The 17,459-nt window shown below is 45.4% G+C and overlaps 1 protein-coding gene across 1 annotated transcript in view; it reads left to right on the plus strand.

Moving 5' to 3' along the window:
• The window catches only part of LOC119431937 (DNA replication complex GINS protein PSF3-like), a 48,156-nt gene extending 32,551 nt beyond the window's left edge, over nucleotides 1–15,605 (plus strand). Inside the window, exon 3 of the mRNA XM_037699383.2 lies at nucleotides 14,968–15,605. Coding sequence (XP_037555311.1) covers nucleotides 14,968–15,204 — 237 coding nt within the window. The 3' untranslated portion in view covers nucleotides 15,205–15,605. The remainder of the gene's footprint in view (nucleotides 1–14,967) is intronic.
• The last annotated feature ends 1,854 nt before the right edge of the window (nucleotides 15,606–17,459 follow it).

Here is a 17,459-nt window from a genome sequence, read left to right on the forward strand (position 1 = left end):
TGCTTTGATGTCAGATATAGCGTATCCATGGCAGTGCCAATTGAAATTAATGGCAAGAATATTGGAAATGTCCACATCAATATGGAGGAAAGATGAGACACCTGTGCGTGTTTGGGGAACCAGTATGGCAACATCGGCTATAGCAGTGGAAACCAAATGAAGTGAAGGTCAGATCTGTACTAATTGAAAATGATCTGCAATACAGCTAAAGTTATATTGTTTCTATAGTGCTTAAGTACCCGCCGTGGTTGCTCAGTGGCTATGGTGTTGGGCTGCTGAGCACGAGGTCGCGGGATCGAATCCCGGCCACGGCGGCCGCATTTCGATGGGGGCGAAATGCGAAAACACCCGTGTACTTAGATTTAGGTGCACGTTAAAGAACCCCAGGTGGTCCAAATTTCCGGAATCCCCCATTACGGCGTGCCTCATAATCAGAACTGGTTTTGGCACGTAAAACCCCATAATTATTAGTGCCTAAGTATTTTTCTCGGGTGCTTCATCCCTAGTTTGTATCGCTGTGTCTGTCGTTGCTATGTTATTCTACAAATTTATAAGTACTGATTTTGAGGTTTGGTGTCTGCTTTTGTTGTGGTTTTGGCTATGTTGTGTTCTGTTATTTTCAATGGGTGGATGATACTTGAGCACTTTATATCATTTATCCGTATAGATGCTTCTTAGATTGCGCTGTCGTGACGCTTGTATGTGTCCATTTTGTTATGTATTTTCCACTTGTCGGACTGCATGCGGAAAAAAGCCTCTGTCATACTTGTGGCCTATAGCAGTTTCTTCAATTTTATTGTATTCAGACCTTGACTGTAACAGAAAATGAAATAAAGTAAAGGAGAAAGGCGCGAAGGCGCACAAAAAGAGAAGCCGCCGTCTTTTTCGCGCGCGTATGTGTTTCTCTGTGCGTGCGTGCGTGCATGCGCGCGTGCGCATTGCGTTGTGTTGCGTTGAACTTATATGCATGTTTTCGTTGTCAGCAGACAACTCGGAGCTCTATAGCGTGCTTGTATATATACGGAAAAAATCTGAGACATCTCGTTTTTCTGTATTGCTGGCACGCAGAATTTCTCCGTCGAGTGCCGCTGCAAACTACTTCGCTTCGTGAGTGTGATTGCTATCTATTAGTTCAGGTCAAGGCCTAGCAGGACGCCTGATCGCATTAACGCCGTCTCGTATGCATGCCGGCTTACAAACTGGTTTGACTTTTCCCCTTTTTAAACCTCCCCTAATGCGGCACTGCAGCGGAAATCTTCCGGCATGCGCTATACGATAATAACCATGGTAACAGCGAGGAACTGCGGACAGCGGAACGATGCCGCCATAGCTGGATTTGTGGAAAGGGGGATGACACAAATTGTGGCTATCGGAAAAACGAGTGGATGTCGATAGGGGCTCGTTGCTGGTGACAATGAACTGTATCAACGTGAGAAACTTCCTGATCGGCTCTAGCTTTTTCGCGCAGCTGGGGGCCATTTTCTCGTGAGCATGATTATCGCCCCCGTGCATTTGAGGTAGGCAAACCGTGAGAAATGCGGTAATTTAGTTATGCAATCCGGCATCTACAGGTCAAAAGAGGAATCATGGAGATTCTGAGTGCTTCGGTATCAAATAATTATAATGATAATAATAATCAACGTCAAAATCTTTATCGCCTTGATTGGGTGTTTATTTCGTGATTGAGGCAGTACGGTCAGCTGGGTATATTGGGTCACCAAGCCAAATGGTGACTTATGCGGCCGGACCGCTAATCAGTAAGTTTATCTAATTTTAGAGAGAAAATAATTGTTGCATAATCAGAAAGGATGCAAACAATGTGTCCTAGTTCATGTTTCGTGTTGTATCTTGCAAAGGAAGTTGAGTTTAAAGACATTGTAGTCTCATAGGTGCTTGAAGTATCAGGTGATAAGGTTCGCAATGAGTGCCGCAGTTTTCTTTTGCTTCCTGCTTCAATTAAATTCCAATGGAGGCTGTTAATGATACAGGAAACATAGTAAGAGCACATACTTTCACCATACCGTGTCCTAACTCTAAGGACGCACAAGGCATCATTGCTGCACAAGGCGTAGGTGACAGGCTTTTTGCATTTAAGCATATTTGTTCGCACAAATAATGACCGAAATGAAGGCAGAGTGGGGCTATGAAAGAGGTTCTCTAGGGAGGCATGAGGATTATTATAAGCGACACGTCGTAGAATATTTTGCCTTATAGCATCAACCCTCTGTTGCCAAGTGTGATAGACATTGAAAGGGGACAAAAAAAAGCATGTAATATACCTTGAGATATTGTAGGCAAGTGCCTGAGCAACCATTTTGCGCAGAGTAAAACGGAGGTAAGTAAATTGCACAGGAGACATGCTACGCTAGGCTGTCGTTCAGAAAGATAAGAAAGGGAAGAACTCGTGACAAATCACTATCAAAAAGACACGTATTGCACACAAGAAGTGTAATAATTAACACAATGTACAGAAGATGAAGAAGTAGAAAAACGTAGCCAGAAAGGCTGCAAGGTAACCTGCCTCAGTGGATTATGAACGCACGCAAGCTTGGTTTTGTTTTTATTAATGTTAGTGTTGGTTGCAGGAATAATAATAATTTGCAGAAACTATAGAGACTGGTGAAGGAAGGGGAGAACGGAGATTGGTGAAAAAGAATGCGTGAGTGGATTAGTCGGCATAACGACGAGAAATCACTTAAACGCGTGGGAAATGTGACTGTCGCAACTTGCACGTAAATTTCATATCCCAAGCATACTGCTGGGGCGCAACGGTCACCAGCCCGCTTCGAACGGGAAACCTTATGCATGTCTGTCAAATGTAAATGAGTGAGCGAGCCAACCTGCGGAACGTCACTTTTGCCGACGTTCCGTACACCGAGCCAGACGGTTTTCGTGTTCCCGTCCGCGTGACTTTTCCGCACATTAGGGGACGTTCGTATGCGCAATCATTTTACGCTCGGCTGCGACACAGCTCCCTGCTTAGTTTTCAAAAGTTGTCGACTACAGCGATCATGGGCCGTTCGCGGATCACGTGCCACCTCAAGTGGCTTTTGGTATCGTTTATTTTTAGCCTCAAGGACTTGCGGTATTTCGGAGGAGGCAGGCGGGTTATAAAAATGCTGTGTAAATACAGCAGTACATAACATGAGCGAGTTTATAAGCTTTTCGCCTTAAAGACTAGCAAAACAATGAGCATTAGGAAAACATGCTTTAGTAACAACTGGGAAACGCTCCCAGTAAAGCATACTTGCCGCCTCTCTTATTGTAGTAGGAGAGGCCGCTGGAGGCAAGGAACCAGGTACCTACACTGGGAGTTTTTCTCATATTCCCGCATCCGAGAATGTTCTGTATAGCGCAAGAATGATAGCATTTTTTTTTAATCGAAAGTTTACCCTGCGGCATAAAGCGTTTGGTGCGTGCAAGTTATAGCCTCCTGAGACCCGAACACAGCTATGGGATATAATCGCTCTTCATGGTAGTTATTTATTGTCTATACTGCTATGAACTTGAAGAACTATGTCCATCATCTCCTTGTGTTTTCTATGGTAAAAACTGCATTTCATTGCTTAAACGCTGAGAGGAATATGGAACTACGTGTAGTACATTGCCATGTTGCTGTCGCGTCTGGTATTTCCACGTAATGTCAGTGATTTCGAAACACACCTCAAGGTTGCTTTCGGCCGTCTGGGATGACACAGAAGTCTAGGTCGATTGAGTGTCACATTTTTCGAAAGCGGATGATAAGAATACAAGTGAACCACTTCATTACAGTTACACATGCACTGTATGTACTTCATACCCAGATTGAATATTTTGCGTAATCTCTTCCGAGTGAATTTCGAAAAATGTTGAAATGTTGAAGGCAATGTGCAATGTATTGTACAAGGGGTCTTGGGAGGATATGTGCATCTGTAGTTGGCTGTGTCTGATGAAATCCATCGAGGATCTATATGGTGCGGACCATAGATTCACAACTGGTAGTCAGGTGGGCGGCTTGAATGTAGCGCCACTTTTGACAGGTGGCGTCTTGATGAGTGCAGTCCGGGACAATTCCACAAGAGGTGCGGTCGATCTAGATGCGAGGGCCGCTGGAACGCCCATGCATTTCGTTTCACTTTGAAAATTAATATCTTGAAACCAGTTCAGTCCTGAGAATTCGCTCCAAGTGTGGATACACCTTGCGAACGCAGTGGCTATAATTCGTAGATTGAAAGATGTGCCGTAAAATAATTAAAAACTTAATTAGCGTAATTATGTTCATTATTGAATTAGGCGTTTTGATTTCTCGTAGAAGTAATGGCCGCCTCATCAAGTAGTTTGGATCAAGGATTATAATTGTGCTATCTGCCACAGGCAATTTTAAAAAATTTGGTGCAGCTAAAGTGAAACACCCTGTATATATGGGCCTGTTGGTATGGTGGCCTTCTAATTTGTTTTAGCCCAGGCAGAATGACACGGACATAGAAGGCGCATGAGACAACACACAGCGCTGTGTGATGTTGCTCATGTGCCTTCTAAGTACGTGTCATTCTGCCTGGGCTAAAACAAATTAGAAGCTGTGATTTCACAACGTTCCGCATTATATGCCGGATCGCAAACAGCCGTTTCGTGGTCTTTGTGCTCTGTGAATCTGTGATTGTAGTCGTTTTCAGTGCGGCGTACAAATGCCGCATAGGTATCGCAGCTAACGTCCCCAGGCAAAAAGCGGATCGTGTGTGGGCACCCATTTAGACTTGTCCCATTCTGTGTCGGAGGCGCCGAGCGCTTAGTCGGCGTGTAATAACTTGTTTGCCGCGTGTGTGCGTTCTGTCCGACTGGCGCCTGCCGCATTCCGCTGCTTTCTTTTTGTTCGTGGCGCATTCTGCACGCTCGCTCCTGCATAGCCAAGTGCCGGAGCGTGTCGAGAAGAGTCTGCGAAGCTGCTCGGTAGACTGCGGGAGTGGGGCATTGTGCTGCTGCTGCTCGCAGAGTGGCGCAGCCCTTTCCTCGATCCCCGCTGGAAGAGGTTTGCGCGACGCGTGTGCCGATGCGCGATGCCGCCTTCCCGATGTAGGCCAGCCGCCGGGAAGAACCGGCTCGAGGTCGGCGGCTCGCGCGCGCTGTCGCCCGAGGCGGTTCCAGGCGCGCCGGGGCGAAATCGAAAGCGCCGCGCCCGCTGAACGCTTTCTCCGCGCACTGCCTCGCCGTCGCCTACGGGAAGTCCTCTGGGCGAGGCGACGGGTAGTGTGCCCCGCCAAAAGTGAACGCAGCCGCAGCGACGGAATCCGGCCACTGTTGCGCGTCGGCCTCAAATCCAGGCGTCTGCGCTTGATGAGTAGTCATATTTCTCGCGGTTTCCTTTTGCCGCGAGGTCCTCGCTTCGCTGGGCGTATGTGGCGGCGGAGACTGTTGCGTTTTTAGCCGGATCTAGAGAGTCGGGAAGCTGGATGCGAGTCTCTGCGAACATGCGTGGAGTATGCTTTCATTGAAAGGTTGCCGATGCTGACGTCCGGTAATGACCGAATCCCCTACGCGTTTTTAAGCGTTTCTCCCGGTTACCTTGGGCCGGTTAGAATGTAGCGATTCCTTTCGCTCGATTATAATCACCCACAGCTCATGACCTGCCGAGTGTGGTGATAACGTACGTAGGCGAAGCGCGAAAAGGAAGAGAATTGGAATAGAATGGTTACATTATCCCTGCCTTGGTTCTATGCTTCGGGCGACGTCTGAAGAATGCGTTTTGATTGCGCAAGCCTGCGTAAAAATATATGAAGGAAAGAAAAAGTTTTATGCTCGTGGGTCGGTTGTAGTTTGCCGTTTGATTAAATGTTGCTTGAATGACAGACGTAACAAACGATCTTGTATTTTGTGCGCTTTCATATAGTGTATATGCTAGACGCGCAGCTGCTCTTTGCTTGGCATAGATGTGATGTGTGTCTACGCATGCAGCACAGATGCCTTCATAATATACAAGGCTGGAGTAGATCGGAACTGCGTCGTTGGCTGCTTTCTTCAGCGTGTTTTAATGCTGCCTTGTGAATGCATGGTCACGGGGACAAAAGGGCGCTTCAGCTTTGAAAAGCGTGCGCGTGTCAAACGGGCCGCGCGTCCGCGAAATCACGCGCGCTTTGCCCGTCTCGGATCGTCAGGTGTTCATTGTTTGTGAGTGTGCGCATTCCAGCAGCCAGCTTTGTTGTGCATTTTTGTGACCCGCAAGCCTGGAGTTCCCACTCGTGCGGCTGCGTCGGTCCACCTGTTAGCCCTGTGGCGCACAAAAACAACCTGCGCGTGCACTTTCTGGCTCCTGTCGCGCCTTTTACTGGGGGCTTCGCGTAACTTAGACCAAACTTTAATAAAAGTGGTCTATGAATCGGTGAATGAGGCCAGCTGCGTATTCTCCGTAATTGTCTTGAGTTTCTCCAACTATATTTTGATGTGCGAATAGTTTCCTCATTAGGTTCACTTATTCAAAATTTTAATGTCATTTTAGGGAATAAGTTGTAATTGCAAAAGTTGTACGGTGTGCTTAGAAACACCTAACGAAATTGTTTCCAGTGTTCCTTTTGCCAGGCTAAAGCCCGCAAAAATTTATATATATATATATATATATATATATATATATATATATATATATATATATATATATATATATATATATATATACAGGGTGTTTCAGCGAACACTTTCAAAAATTCTTAAAGGTTGCCTGGGGCAGATAGCACAATTCTAGTTCGTGAGCTGGTATACTCGAAGAGGCGGACATTACGTGCACAAAAAATTCAATGCATAATCAAAAAATTAACAGAAATTGACTAATTAAGTTTTAAACTAATTACATGATGGCCCATATTCCAATTTACAAATTGTAGCCATGGAGTTCGCAAGGTGGATCCATTTGGAACGAGTTCTTGGGATGACACCAGTTTCGAGATATTAATTCCCGAACGTTGCGGAGAAATGCATTGGCGTTCCAGTTAATTTTGTACTTCAATGCATAAAGCGACGTTTTGTTAAGAAACTAACTGGAACGCCTATGCATTTCTCCGCAAAGTTCGGGAATTAATATCCCGAAACTGGTGTCATCCCGAGAATTCGTTCCAAGTGGATCCGTCTTGCGAACTCCACGGCTACAATTTGTAGATTACAATATGGGCCATCAGGTAATTAGTTAAGAACTTAATTAGTGAATTTTTGTTAATTAGTTGCTTATGCATTTCAATTTTTTGTGCAAGTAATGTCCGCCTCTTCGAGTAGACCAGCTCATTAATCAGAATTGGGCTATCTGCCACAGGCAACCCAAAATAAATCTTGAAAGTGTTCGCTGAAACACCCTATATATATATATATATATATATATATATATATATATATATATATATATATATATATAATTTTGGTTGCGGGCTTGCGCCCCTGTATTGCAACACTCGCAATCGTGTTTCCAGAGAAGGAAGCCTGCGTGCCCGTTTCAAGAAGAAAGCGATTGGCCAGGGCGTCCGGCGTAAGCCAGGCGGCACGTCAGCACCGTCGTATGGAAATATGCCAAGGTGCTAAATGATCAGTGATAGGCCGAAGCTTAAAGCAGATTAAAACGTTGAGTTTGTAACGGCCATGCGCTTCTGGGCTTTTTTTTTTTTTTTTTTTTTTTTTTTTTATGGAAACACTTGAAAGAGCTGAAATCCAGTTGCACAAGCTCTCAATGCCCCCCCCCCCCCTTTTTTCTCTCTCTCTCTCTCTCTCTCTCTTTGAACGCGAGACATTCTTGGCAAGAGCCCAGTTTTCTGTAACGACTATCTGGTGACTATCCCGTAGCTGGTGCTGTCTGAAAATGTGGGCCGATCCCGAAGGTATAGTGCAGTCTAAAAGTTGGGGCCGTTCCCGTGGGTGTTGGCCGCTCTTCATTGAACCTTTATGACGCCAGCTTGGGTCACTGGGTTTTGCAACAACCATCACCATGCCCTGCACGCCGCATGAGTTCTTAACCGTTTGCTGCGAAACCGTTCATAGGAACCATTCTCTGCAAAGCCAAGCATCCTTCACATTACGTGGATGTCAGCTGGAGTTGAGTCTGCTTCAGTTCTTTTTCAATATTTAAAAAAAAATTATTTCGCACGCTTATTTAAGAGCCCAGGATTGTTGCCATAACTTCGACTGTGTTGAGCACCTGTACGCTGTCCTCAACAAGGACTTACCTTCCCTATATACGTAGAAACGGTGTCATTACGCAATTGATTGACCGATTGAGTGACATTTGTTGCATTTAAGCGAAAAAAGATTAAAATACCGTAAATTTTGGAAGCAGAGGCCTTGATATATGCAGAAAAATTGGCGAAAATTCAAAAAAAGAAAAAAAAACGAATATCGAAAATTGTAAAACTAAAAATTTGGAAGACGCTTCAGCTTCGCCTTTAAGAGTGGAACGCATTCAAAGGTCCCTGGTTGCTTATCAGGCTTCCCGGCAACTCAATTATGTTTTCTCGTATATTCAAATTACTGTTCGACGCTATCACGTCTGTAGGTTGTGGTGAAGTCGTACTTTGCAATTTTTCTGACGGATTTTACTTTGAGAAATTCAATGTTGTTCACTAACGCCTTGCGTCACGCGGAGAGCCTGCGCGGTAGGGGTGGTTCGGGATGATTATTTCCGCCAACGACGCCGGCGCCCCTGCGCCGACGCTGACGCCGGATTTTCTGCGACACGGGGCCCTTAAGGCTATCGCGTTAAAAGAAAGACAGAAGAAAAAACACCAAGTTTAAAACTCTGGTGCGTCCGTAACCAAATACGCATATATCACAATTCTTTAAGCGGCGTATGTTAGTGTGCTTAACGTGGCCAAATTTGTTATAGGTATGTAGCTGAGAAAGTATATATAATATCTTGGTCAAGGACACTTTGGCACAACTCACATAAACCATGTAGCAGTCTCGCGTAAACTGCAAGTCAGCGTGTTAATGTTTTCCGCTTTAATTGCTGCGTCAATTGAAGTTTAAGATGTGTACTTCTTGTTAGGGGGTTACAGCCCTACGAAGAACCAGGCAGTGGAGCCAGATAAATTATTTGAGAAATTGATTGCTACGTTTAATCGACATGTGGAAATAATAAGAGCAAGGGAGTGAAAGTAGACCGAAAGATAACTTGCCGCAGGTGGAATTCGAACCCACATCTTCCACCTTACACGCGCGCGATTTTTTATCACTCACGCCGCCGCGCCGGCCATACTCTCGTCCACTTATACATGAGCGTTTGTGCATGGGTGCAGGATACGCCCTGGGAGTGTTAGCCAGTGCCGCTCACGGTCAAGGCGGCGGATGTGGAACATCCTTTTAACCGCAGGCGTCACCTTGTACGTGAGCTTAGGAGCACGCATCTGGCCAATAAACCGCGCGCCACCACCTCTATCGTATACACATTACCGCGTGTTTCAGCGAAGTTCTTGAAAACAGCGCTAAATCGGTGGAGACTTGTTTCTTTTGGGGCGACACACCTCTGCGATAACTGATTGGCCTATAAACTAAAACTTAGCAATTTGCTTTATTTCTTTTAGGACGTGTCTTGCAATTGCGGATATGAAGTCTGTCAGTGCTGTAGACACGTCCACTTAGTTGGTATGGGCCGGAAGTTGGTATCGGGAGTCAGTTTTCAGATATACATCCGCAAACTTGTTGCGAAATGCATTAGAGTTCGCTTATTTTCTGCAAAAACCCTTGCATGCGCACTGGAAGGTGAGACTATGGGGAGCAGTAACGGTATATTGTAAAGCGCAGTTCATGTTCTTGCGAATGATTTCACCGCTGTTGCTGGCGTAAATCTTTTATTTTTGCCTGCTAATTTGTTTCACTGAGCTCCAAGGGAGAAAAGGGACTGTAAGGGGGGGCACCTCTACCGCAGTGCACGAAACAGAGCACCACCTTTCCTTTCAGTCGCATCGGCTGTGCAACCTAAACCGGATATGTGGCATTGAACAAAAGCTGCAAGACAGTGGAGTTCGACCTTTGCAGAGCGGACTTGCCATGTGTCCACAACAACGAAGCATGAGCAAAGAAGTAAAATATAGCATAAACAGAGCAATCGTGCAGCACGTCGTGGTGCACCTGCTGGTCGTGCCGCTGCTTCCGTTCACGTCAGCATTTCTCTGACGTGTGTGCGTTGCGATCGCGAAACCGTGTCACGGTAAGCGTTCGCCGTCATTCGCGGTGAGCTGTTCGGTGCTGTACTTAGCCTAGGACGTGACGTCAAAGCAGCTGGCGCAGATCCAGCTTTCTGCTTGCACTTCTGTATTCCTCGACATTCAAAAGAAATTATTCGTATTCCGTTTGCACCCACTTGGGTGGGAGCGGATATGCTTTTATCGGCATCCAAAGGCATTTATTTGCACTGCGATTAGCTTTACTTCTTTAAGTTGTCCAGACAGGTTGCAGAGCTTGAACACACCGCAGCGTGTATAGTAAGATACAGGGTGTCCCAATTATCGCGCACCAAGATTTTAAAATATGCAAATACCACGTAGCTGGACAGAACCAAGGTAATGTTGTTTGCCGTCATTTTGAGATACTCAGATAATTTTTTGCATACTATGGTATTCTCTTTTATAGTGCTGACTTGGCGACGCACGTTCTGCGCCGCGCGAGATTTGTCACTTTTGTACTGATGACTTCGCCGCCCATAACTTCAGATGCTGTGCGCGCCGGCGCTCGCAAAGTGATGCGCATGCCTCAAAGCTTGTGTCGTTTAGTGCTTTCATCCTTGCCTGGTTTTCGTCTTGCCGACCTTGCGCTTTGTCGTCAAACGAGTCGGAAATTAACTTTTCCGAGCCCGATCGACATTTCAGAATACAGAATCACGCGGGCCGCCTACCGGACGTAGCCTTTTCGATTGTCAGGCCGTGTTTCTCCGGTTTGGGTGGTGTCGCTCGAAAATTTCCTCTTGTCTTCACGCTTGCTGCCAAGCATAAACTATGTGGAGCGTTTATCCTTCAGCGCACGACGCTTTTAGCTATATACGAAGCGCACATGTTCGCCGGTTTTCTTTCTTTCTTTTTTTTTTTTTTAAAGAAAAGTAATCGAAAGTACAGCTGGCTATGCAAGCAAAGCGTTTGCGCTGATTGTGCTGAGGAGGCGCCGCGCATCCTGATTTCTGGTCAGGCACACTGGGCTCCTCTTCGGAGGGTAAGGGCCAGCATCCCAAGGCCAGTGTTACCGTCGCTGTGTGACGTCGCAGCTGACTAAATTTTTGTATTCTGATCGCGCATAGAAACCGAGTTATTTGTTTTGGCACGTAAAACCCCATAATCTAATAAATTTTTAAGACCTAATTATCCAGTTTGTTATATTGAACATGTTAAGCTGTATAATCAGGACGCGTGCCTCTTCTGCAAATACATTCCGACATATCGTTACCGTTGTGCCTTATCTATATGCCTCTGGCATTTGTGGCATGATAACGTCGCAGGGCGTGCCAAACCCTCGCGCGGAAGTGTTGCGTATGACCAGTATTTCGCTGGTATTGTCAACGATGAATAAATGACACTGCTGCTGCTGCTCTCCACTTGTCGCTTGCAAATCGCAATCATTTGCACAGCGTGCTTTTAAATTGTTCTCATCGGCATTAAGAGGAAGATTTAGCTTGAGCTCCTATCTAAATACGGGGGAACGGATAAATCGTTTTTCTTGGCAACCAGGGCACCGATGCGCAAGAAAGACGTGCAGAAAGGAAGAAAGAAAGAAAACAATGTAAATTTAATATTATACTGCAGTGTCGATATTCTTGTTACAAGAATTCTCCAAACGAGTTATTGAGGGAAGCCAACAAGTATAGTATGAACATAAAATTAATTATGCTCGCAGTGACACTGAGACACAGTGAAAAACCATCACTTTTTCTTCAATAAACACATAAGCAATCCGCGTATTACTGAGTTTTGCTCCTCTGGCATAACACACCAGTTATCATTGGATATCGCTAATGAGCTTGCGAAACGAAATTTTTCTAGGAGTATTAACAACCCTCGTGACATCCCGGTGCCACTTCTTCAACCCTTACCGCAGTCTTTTTGGTTTGGTTTTCTTTTACTGATGGGTAGGGGGCGTATGCCCACTTTGGGGGATGGGCGTAGAGTCAGATGGCATTCGAAAGTATGTTTAGTTTTGATATCTGTGTGTTGGAGACACTCAGATAATTTGTTGCGTTCCGCCTAATTAAATTAATCATTTTCTAAATTATTATAATTAGATGAAAAGTGTCAATGAGAAAATTGTAGAGCAACGTGAAAAACTCCCGGTACAGCTTTCTGTTGCTCAATATGTGCTGCATAAAAGTGTTTTTTCCAAGCATGAAAGAATCCCGCGAATACACGCAACATTGCCGCGCGACTGGCCGCTCGAGGAACTTTGCCTGTATTCGCGGGATTCTTTCATGCTTGGAAAAACACTTTTATGCAGCACATATTGAGCAACAGAAAGCTGTACCGGGAGTTTTTCATGTTGCTCTACAATTTTCTCATTGACACTTTTCATCTAATTATAATAATTTAGAAAATGATTAATTAATCCAGACTAATTATGTAATTTCATTCAAAGTAATGATGAACAGGATACTGAGGCCCCTTCTATAATTAGCGATGAAGTTAGAAGGGCCTTGAAAGACATGACCAGGGGAAAAGTTGCTGGAGAATATGGAATAACAGTCGATTTAATCAAGGATAGAGGAGATATCATACTTGAAAAGCTTTCGGCCCTTTATACGCAATGCCTCACGACTTCAAGTGTACCAGAAAGCTGGAAGAACGTCAACATTGTACTCATCCATAAGAAGGGAGACGTTAAAGAATTATAGACCCATTAGCTTGCTTTCAGTATTGTATAAAATATTCACCAAGGTAATTTCAAATAGAATCAGGGCAACACTTGACTTCAGCCAACCAAGAGAACAGGCTGGTTTCAGGAAGGAATATTCTACGATGGATCATATCCATGTCATCAACCAGGTAATAGAGAAATCTGCAGAGTACAATCAACCTCTCTATATGGCTTTCATAGATTATGAAAATGCATTTGATTCAGTAGAGATCCCAGCAGTCATAGAGGCACTGCGAAATCAAGAAGTATAGGAGGCATACGTGAATATATTGGCAAATATCTACAAGGATTGCATAGCAACCTTGGTTCTCCACAAGAAAAGTAGAAAGTTACCTATCAAGAAAGGGGTCAGGCAAGGAGAGACAATCTCCCCAATGCTATTCACTGCATGTTTAGAAGAAGTATTCAAGCTCTTAGTCTGGGAAGGCTTAGGAGTGAGAATCAACGGCGAATATCTCAGCAACCTTGGGTTTGCAGATGACATTGTCCTATTCAGCAACAATGGGGACGAATTACAGCAAATGATTGAGGACCTTAACCGAGAAAGTGTAAGAGTGGGGTTGAAGATTAATATGCAGAAGACAAAGATAATGCTCAATAGCTTGGCAAGGGAACAAAAATTCAGGATCGCCAGTCAGCCTTTAGAGTCTGTAAAGGAGTACGTTTATCTAGGTCAATTACTCACAGGGAACCCTGATCATGAGAAAGAAATTTATGGAAGAATAAAATTGGGCTGGAGTGCATACCTGCCGGCAGGCATTACCAAATCCTGACTGGGAGATTACCACTGTCGTTGAAAAGAAAAGTGTACAATCATTACATTCTACCGGTGCTAACATATGACGCCGAAACTTGGAAGTTAACAAAGAAGCTGAGAACAAGTTAAGGACCATACAAAGAGCGATGGAACGAAAAATGTTAGGCCTAACGTTAAGAGACAGGAAGAGAGCGGTGTGGGTCAGAGAACAAACGGAGATAGCCGATATTTTAGTTGACATTAAGCGGAAAAAGTGGTGCTGGGCAGGCCATGTAATGCGCACGATGGATAACCGGTGGACCAATAGGGTTAGAGAATGATACCAAGAGAAGGGAAGCGCAGTCGAGGACGACAGAAAACTAGGTGGAGTGATGAAGTCAGGAAATTCGCAGGCGCAAGTTGAAATCGGCTAGCGCAAGACAGGGGTAATTGGAGATCGCAGGGAGAGGCCTTCGTCCTGCAGTGGACATAAATACAAGCTGATGATGATGAATTATATAATCAGGCGGAATGCAACAAATAATCTGAGTATCTCCAAGCGACGGCAAACAGCATTACCTCGGTTCTGTCCAGCTACGTGGCATTTGTATATTTTTAACGTTTCGCTCAAGTTACGTGGGACACCCGGTATATTTTTGTGCTTGCGCCGGTGAAGAAGGTCCTGACTAACTCACTTTGCTGTTGATGCTTTCTTAGTACGAACCTACAGTACGAAAGAAAGAAAGAAAATGAAACCGCTGCTGGGTAATATGGCGGGAAAAGTGTCTTGCATGATAGCCAGCGATCTTCTTTTCTTCACCACTAACAAGACCGCAAAAGCATGGCTGAAATCTGGTTATACAACCGACAGTAATGCTGGAGGGCTGCTGTTGACCTTTAGTGAGGTTGTGTCGTATTCCCCACCGGAGGAGTCTAGATTGGAGTAACGGATTAATGTGAGTGCGCGAGGTAGACTGTAGACTGACGACGTTAACTTTTGTTTGTTTGTTTGTTTGTTTGTTTGTTTGTTTGTTTGTTTGTTTGTTTGCGTACTTGCGTGCGTGCGTGTGTTTGAAGGCCGTCAGCCATCATGTTGTCGCAGAAAAAAACGTAATATTGAAGCTGCGGCGTTTAGTTCTTGGTGAGCAGTTTCTGTGAGCATAGCTGCCAATTCGCAGGATTCTCGTTCTTACCCCTATCTCTGTCACTTCTCCGCCCTTCCTTGCTCATACTGCTGACCGATGCCCAGGTGCCGGCCGCGCGCTAGACAGCTGCAGCGCAGCCAGCAGGTTATCCTTTTCCCTGTCACTGGCCGTATAAAAGTACGCTGTTCTCACGGAGCCAGGGTGTGGGCCGTGTCGTTCCGAACTTCTTGCCTGTGTTTATTCTGTTTGCAGGCGTTCAAGAACCGATTCCGGTACATCATGGACTGCTCCCAAGGTAGCCTCAAAGAGGACGCGCTGGACGTGACCGCGCGATTAGACCTCTCTGAACGTGTGCTGTTCTCGCTGGGTCGCGAGGCACTGGAAGATATTCAGCGATGGCTGCGACGCGAGTCGCACCGCATCGCCACGGCTTCCATGGTGACCAACCACCGCAAGCGCAAGAGAGCCGCCTTGGCAGAGTCCAGCTGAGTGGCACTGGCTTCTAGTTATGCCATGTGATGCCGGCGGGGGCTACACGTCGTCCAGGAACCGGGAGTAGGGGGACGTCTTCGGTGCCATTTCCGGGCTTTGTTGAAATGTTTCTGCGCAGCTCCCGAAACGGGAGAACATTAGTGTGTGTGTGTGTGTGTGTGTGTGTGTGTGTGTATGTGTGTGTGTGTACTTCACAGTGCTATAGCGCCACTGCAAGTGAAACTTTTGGGGCTAAATGTCGTGAATTAGTGTTTTTACGAACTATTGCGCAAATGATTTCATTGTCCAGGAAACGTGTGTAAAAAGTTACGTGACGTGAACTTGACTTTTGTAAAAGCATCACTAGCCAGCCGTAATGCTCGCTTTTTGCGAAAGCAAATTGTGTTTTTATACATCCACCTCTCGGGGTTCGCCGTGTGACGGATTTTGCCGCGAAAAGGTTCCAGTCGCGGTGCACTGCCGTTTCTCTCCGAAGCAACGTCGATTTATCTTTCCTCTAAGGCGTGTATATGCATGTTATCCCCTTTACAGTCGCTGTCCGCCATGAAAAAAAAAAAAAAGAGGAAAAAAAACAAAAAAAAAAAAAAAAACGCATCGAGAGCTGTGACGGGAATTATACAGACCCCCCCCCCCCCCCCCCTACTTTTTTTTTTTTTCCGCATGAACACGAGATCAGTGTTTGTGCGGCAGTGGCGACGAAGAATGACTTGCATGATCACGAAGCCGCAGCGTGTGGCCTGGCAGAATCGTAGCTATAGTTTGGCGAGTCGGTGCAATTTGCTCGTGTCGTCTCGTGTCGTGGTTCGGATGGCCCTTTCTTTTTAGTCGGTTTCGTTCGTGCTGTAAGTAAAGCTGCCTTACAGAATCGGAACCCATGTCCGCTTCAGTCACGAATTACGATAGACTGTCGCTAAAAATGTCAGTTAGTTTCATTCTGAGGCGCTGCAGATTCAACTGAAAGAGAGTCGAGGCTGTATAGGATTGTGCTTTGTACATTTTCTGGTGAGTCTTCATAATTGCACAATAATTAGATAGAGGCTGATGGTCTGGCCAGAATTGTTGTATATTTTTGTAGAAAGAATCGAGTCACCGGCCTAAAGCACACGCGTACAAGTTAAATATTGGCTGTATACGCTACGAGAACAGAAACTATTCTTCAGCTATTGCTGACGGAGCGCGGCACGTCGAGCATCCCGTCAAACGTATCGTAGTGCCTTTAGCAAAGTAGTCGCGTGTAGCAATAATCAGCACATTGAAGTGAATTGGACGCACATTCAGCACGCAGACGTCGCAGAGCGTTCAGTTTACCCGAAGCTCAGTGACCGTGGCTTTATTTTTCGTTTCTTTGCCACAACTGGATAAAAGTCGCGTACACAAATGTGCTCAACGTGAAAGAAAGGGATATTCCAGGGAAGGGGAGTTCTCGACAAAGAGGTCGCGGCTCCCCGAAGCGCACTTTGTTGTATCTTCCGAGCGTTTTGCTGGCAATAAGACGTTTCCGGTTTTTGTGCAAATTTTTCTCACACCTCGTGCACCACATCAGCGCCTCCGCTCGCCGTGTGATAGAACTTGCGTCGTTCAACTCTCGACCGTTTAGAGAAATTAACATATTTGAGCATGGATACTTTCAGTGGTTGACGCTGAGCATAGAGGGTCTCCCGTGTGCATGTCCAATGTGTTTTAAGGTGAAACGTTGAGCCGTTTGCATGCAGCAGTTATTGTCATTTAAAATTCGCTGCTCGAAGTAGCGTTTTTTTAAACTCTCGAAAGTCAGTTTTGTAATTTCCTACGGCACTCCGAATGTGCCTACAACGTTGAAAATGTCCCTGCATGTTCGTTCTAGTGCACACTGTTATTAGGAAATTTCATCGTGATAGGTCTAGTAGTTCGCGAACGCCAGAAGTTCTCGTTCCCCGGCAGTCATCGAGATCCCCGTTTAATTATAAAAAAAAGTAATTTCCTACGGCGTCCGTAAAGCAACTAACACTTTAAATTTTCTCCAGCTTCTTTCTTCCAATGTGGATTTTATTCCAATTTAGCATTACTTTGATAAGTCTGTCTGTTCTGAAACGACAAACTGCTAAGAACTCGAGAGCGCAGTTAACAGAACTTCAGGAATACCCCGCAAGGCGCATAATTACAACGCATGCTTCTAACTTGGACTTTACCGGCACGTCACCCTTGACCTGCCCAACATCCCCTCTAAATTTCATTGCACTAGCTCCAATGGTTCTCTCAGTGTATTTTCGTCG

This window comes from Dermacentor silvarum, chromosome 1, assembly GCF_013339745.2.
Source record: "Dermacentor silvarum isolate Dsil-2018 chromosome 1, BIME_Dsil_1.4, whole genome shotgun sequence".
NCBI classification, from domain to species: Eukaryota; Metazoa; Arthropoda; class Arachnida; order Ixodida; family Ixodidae; genus Dermacentor; species Dermacentor silvarum.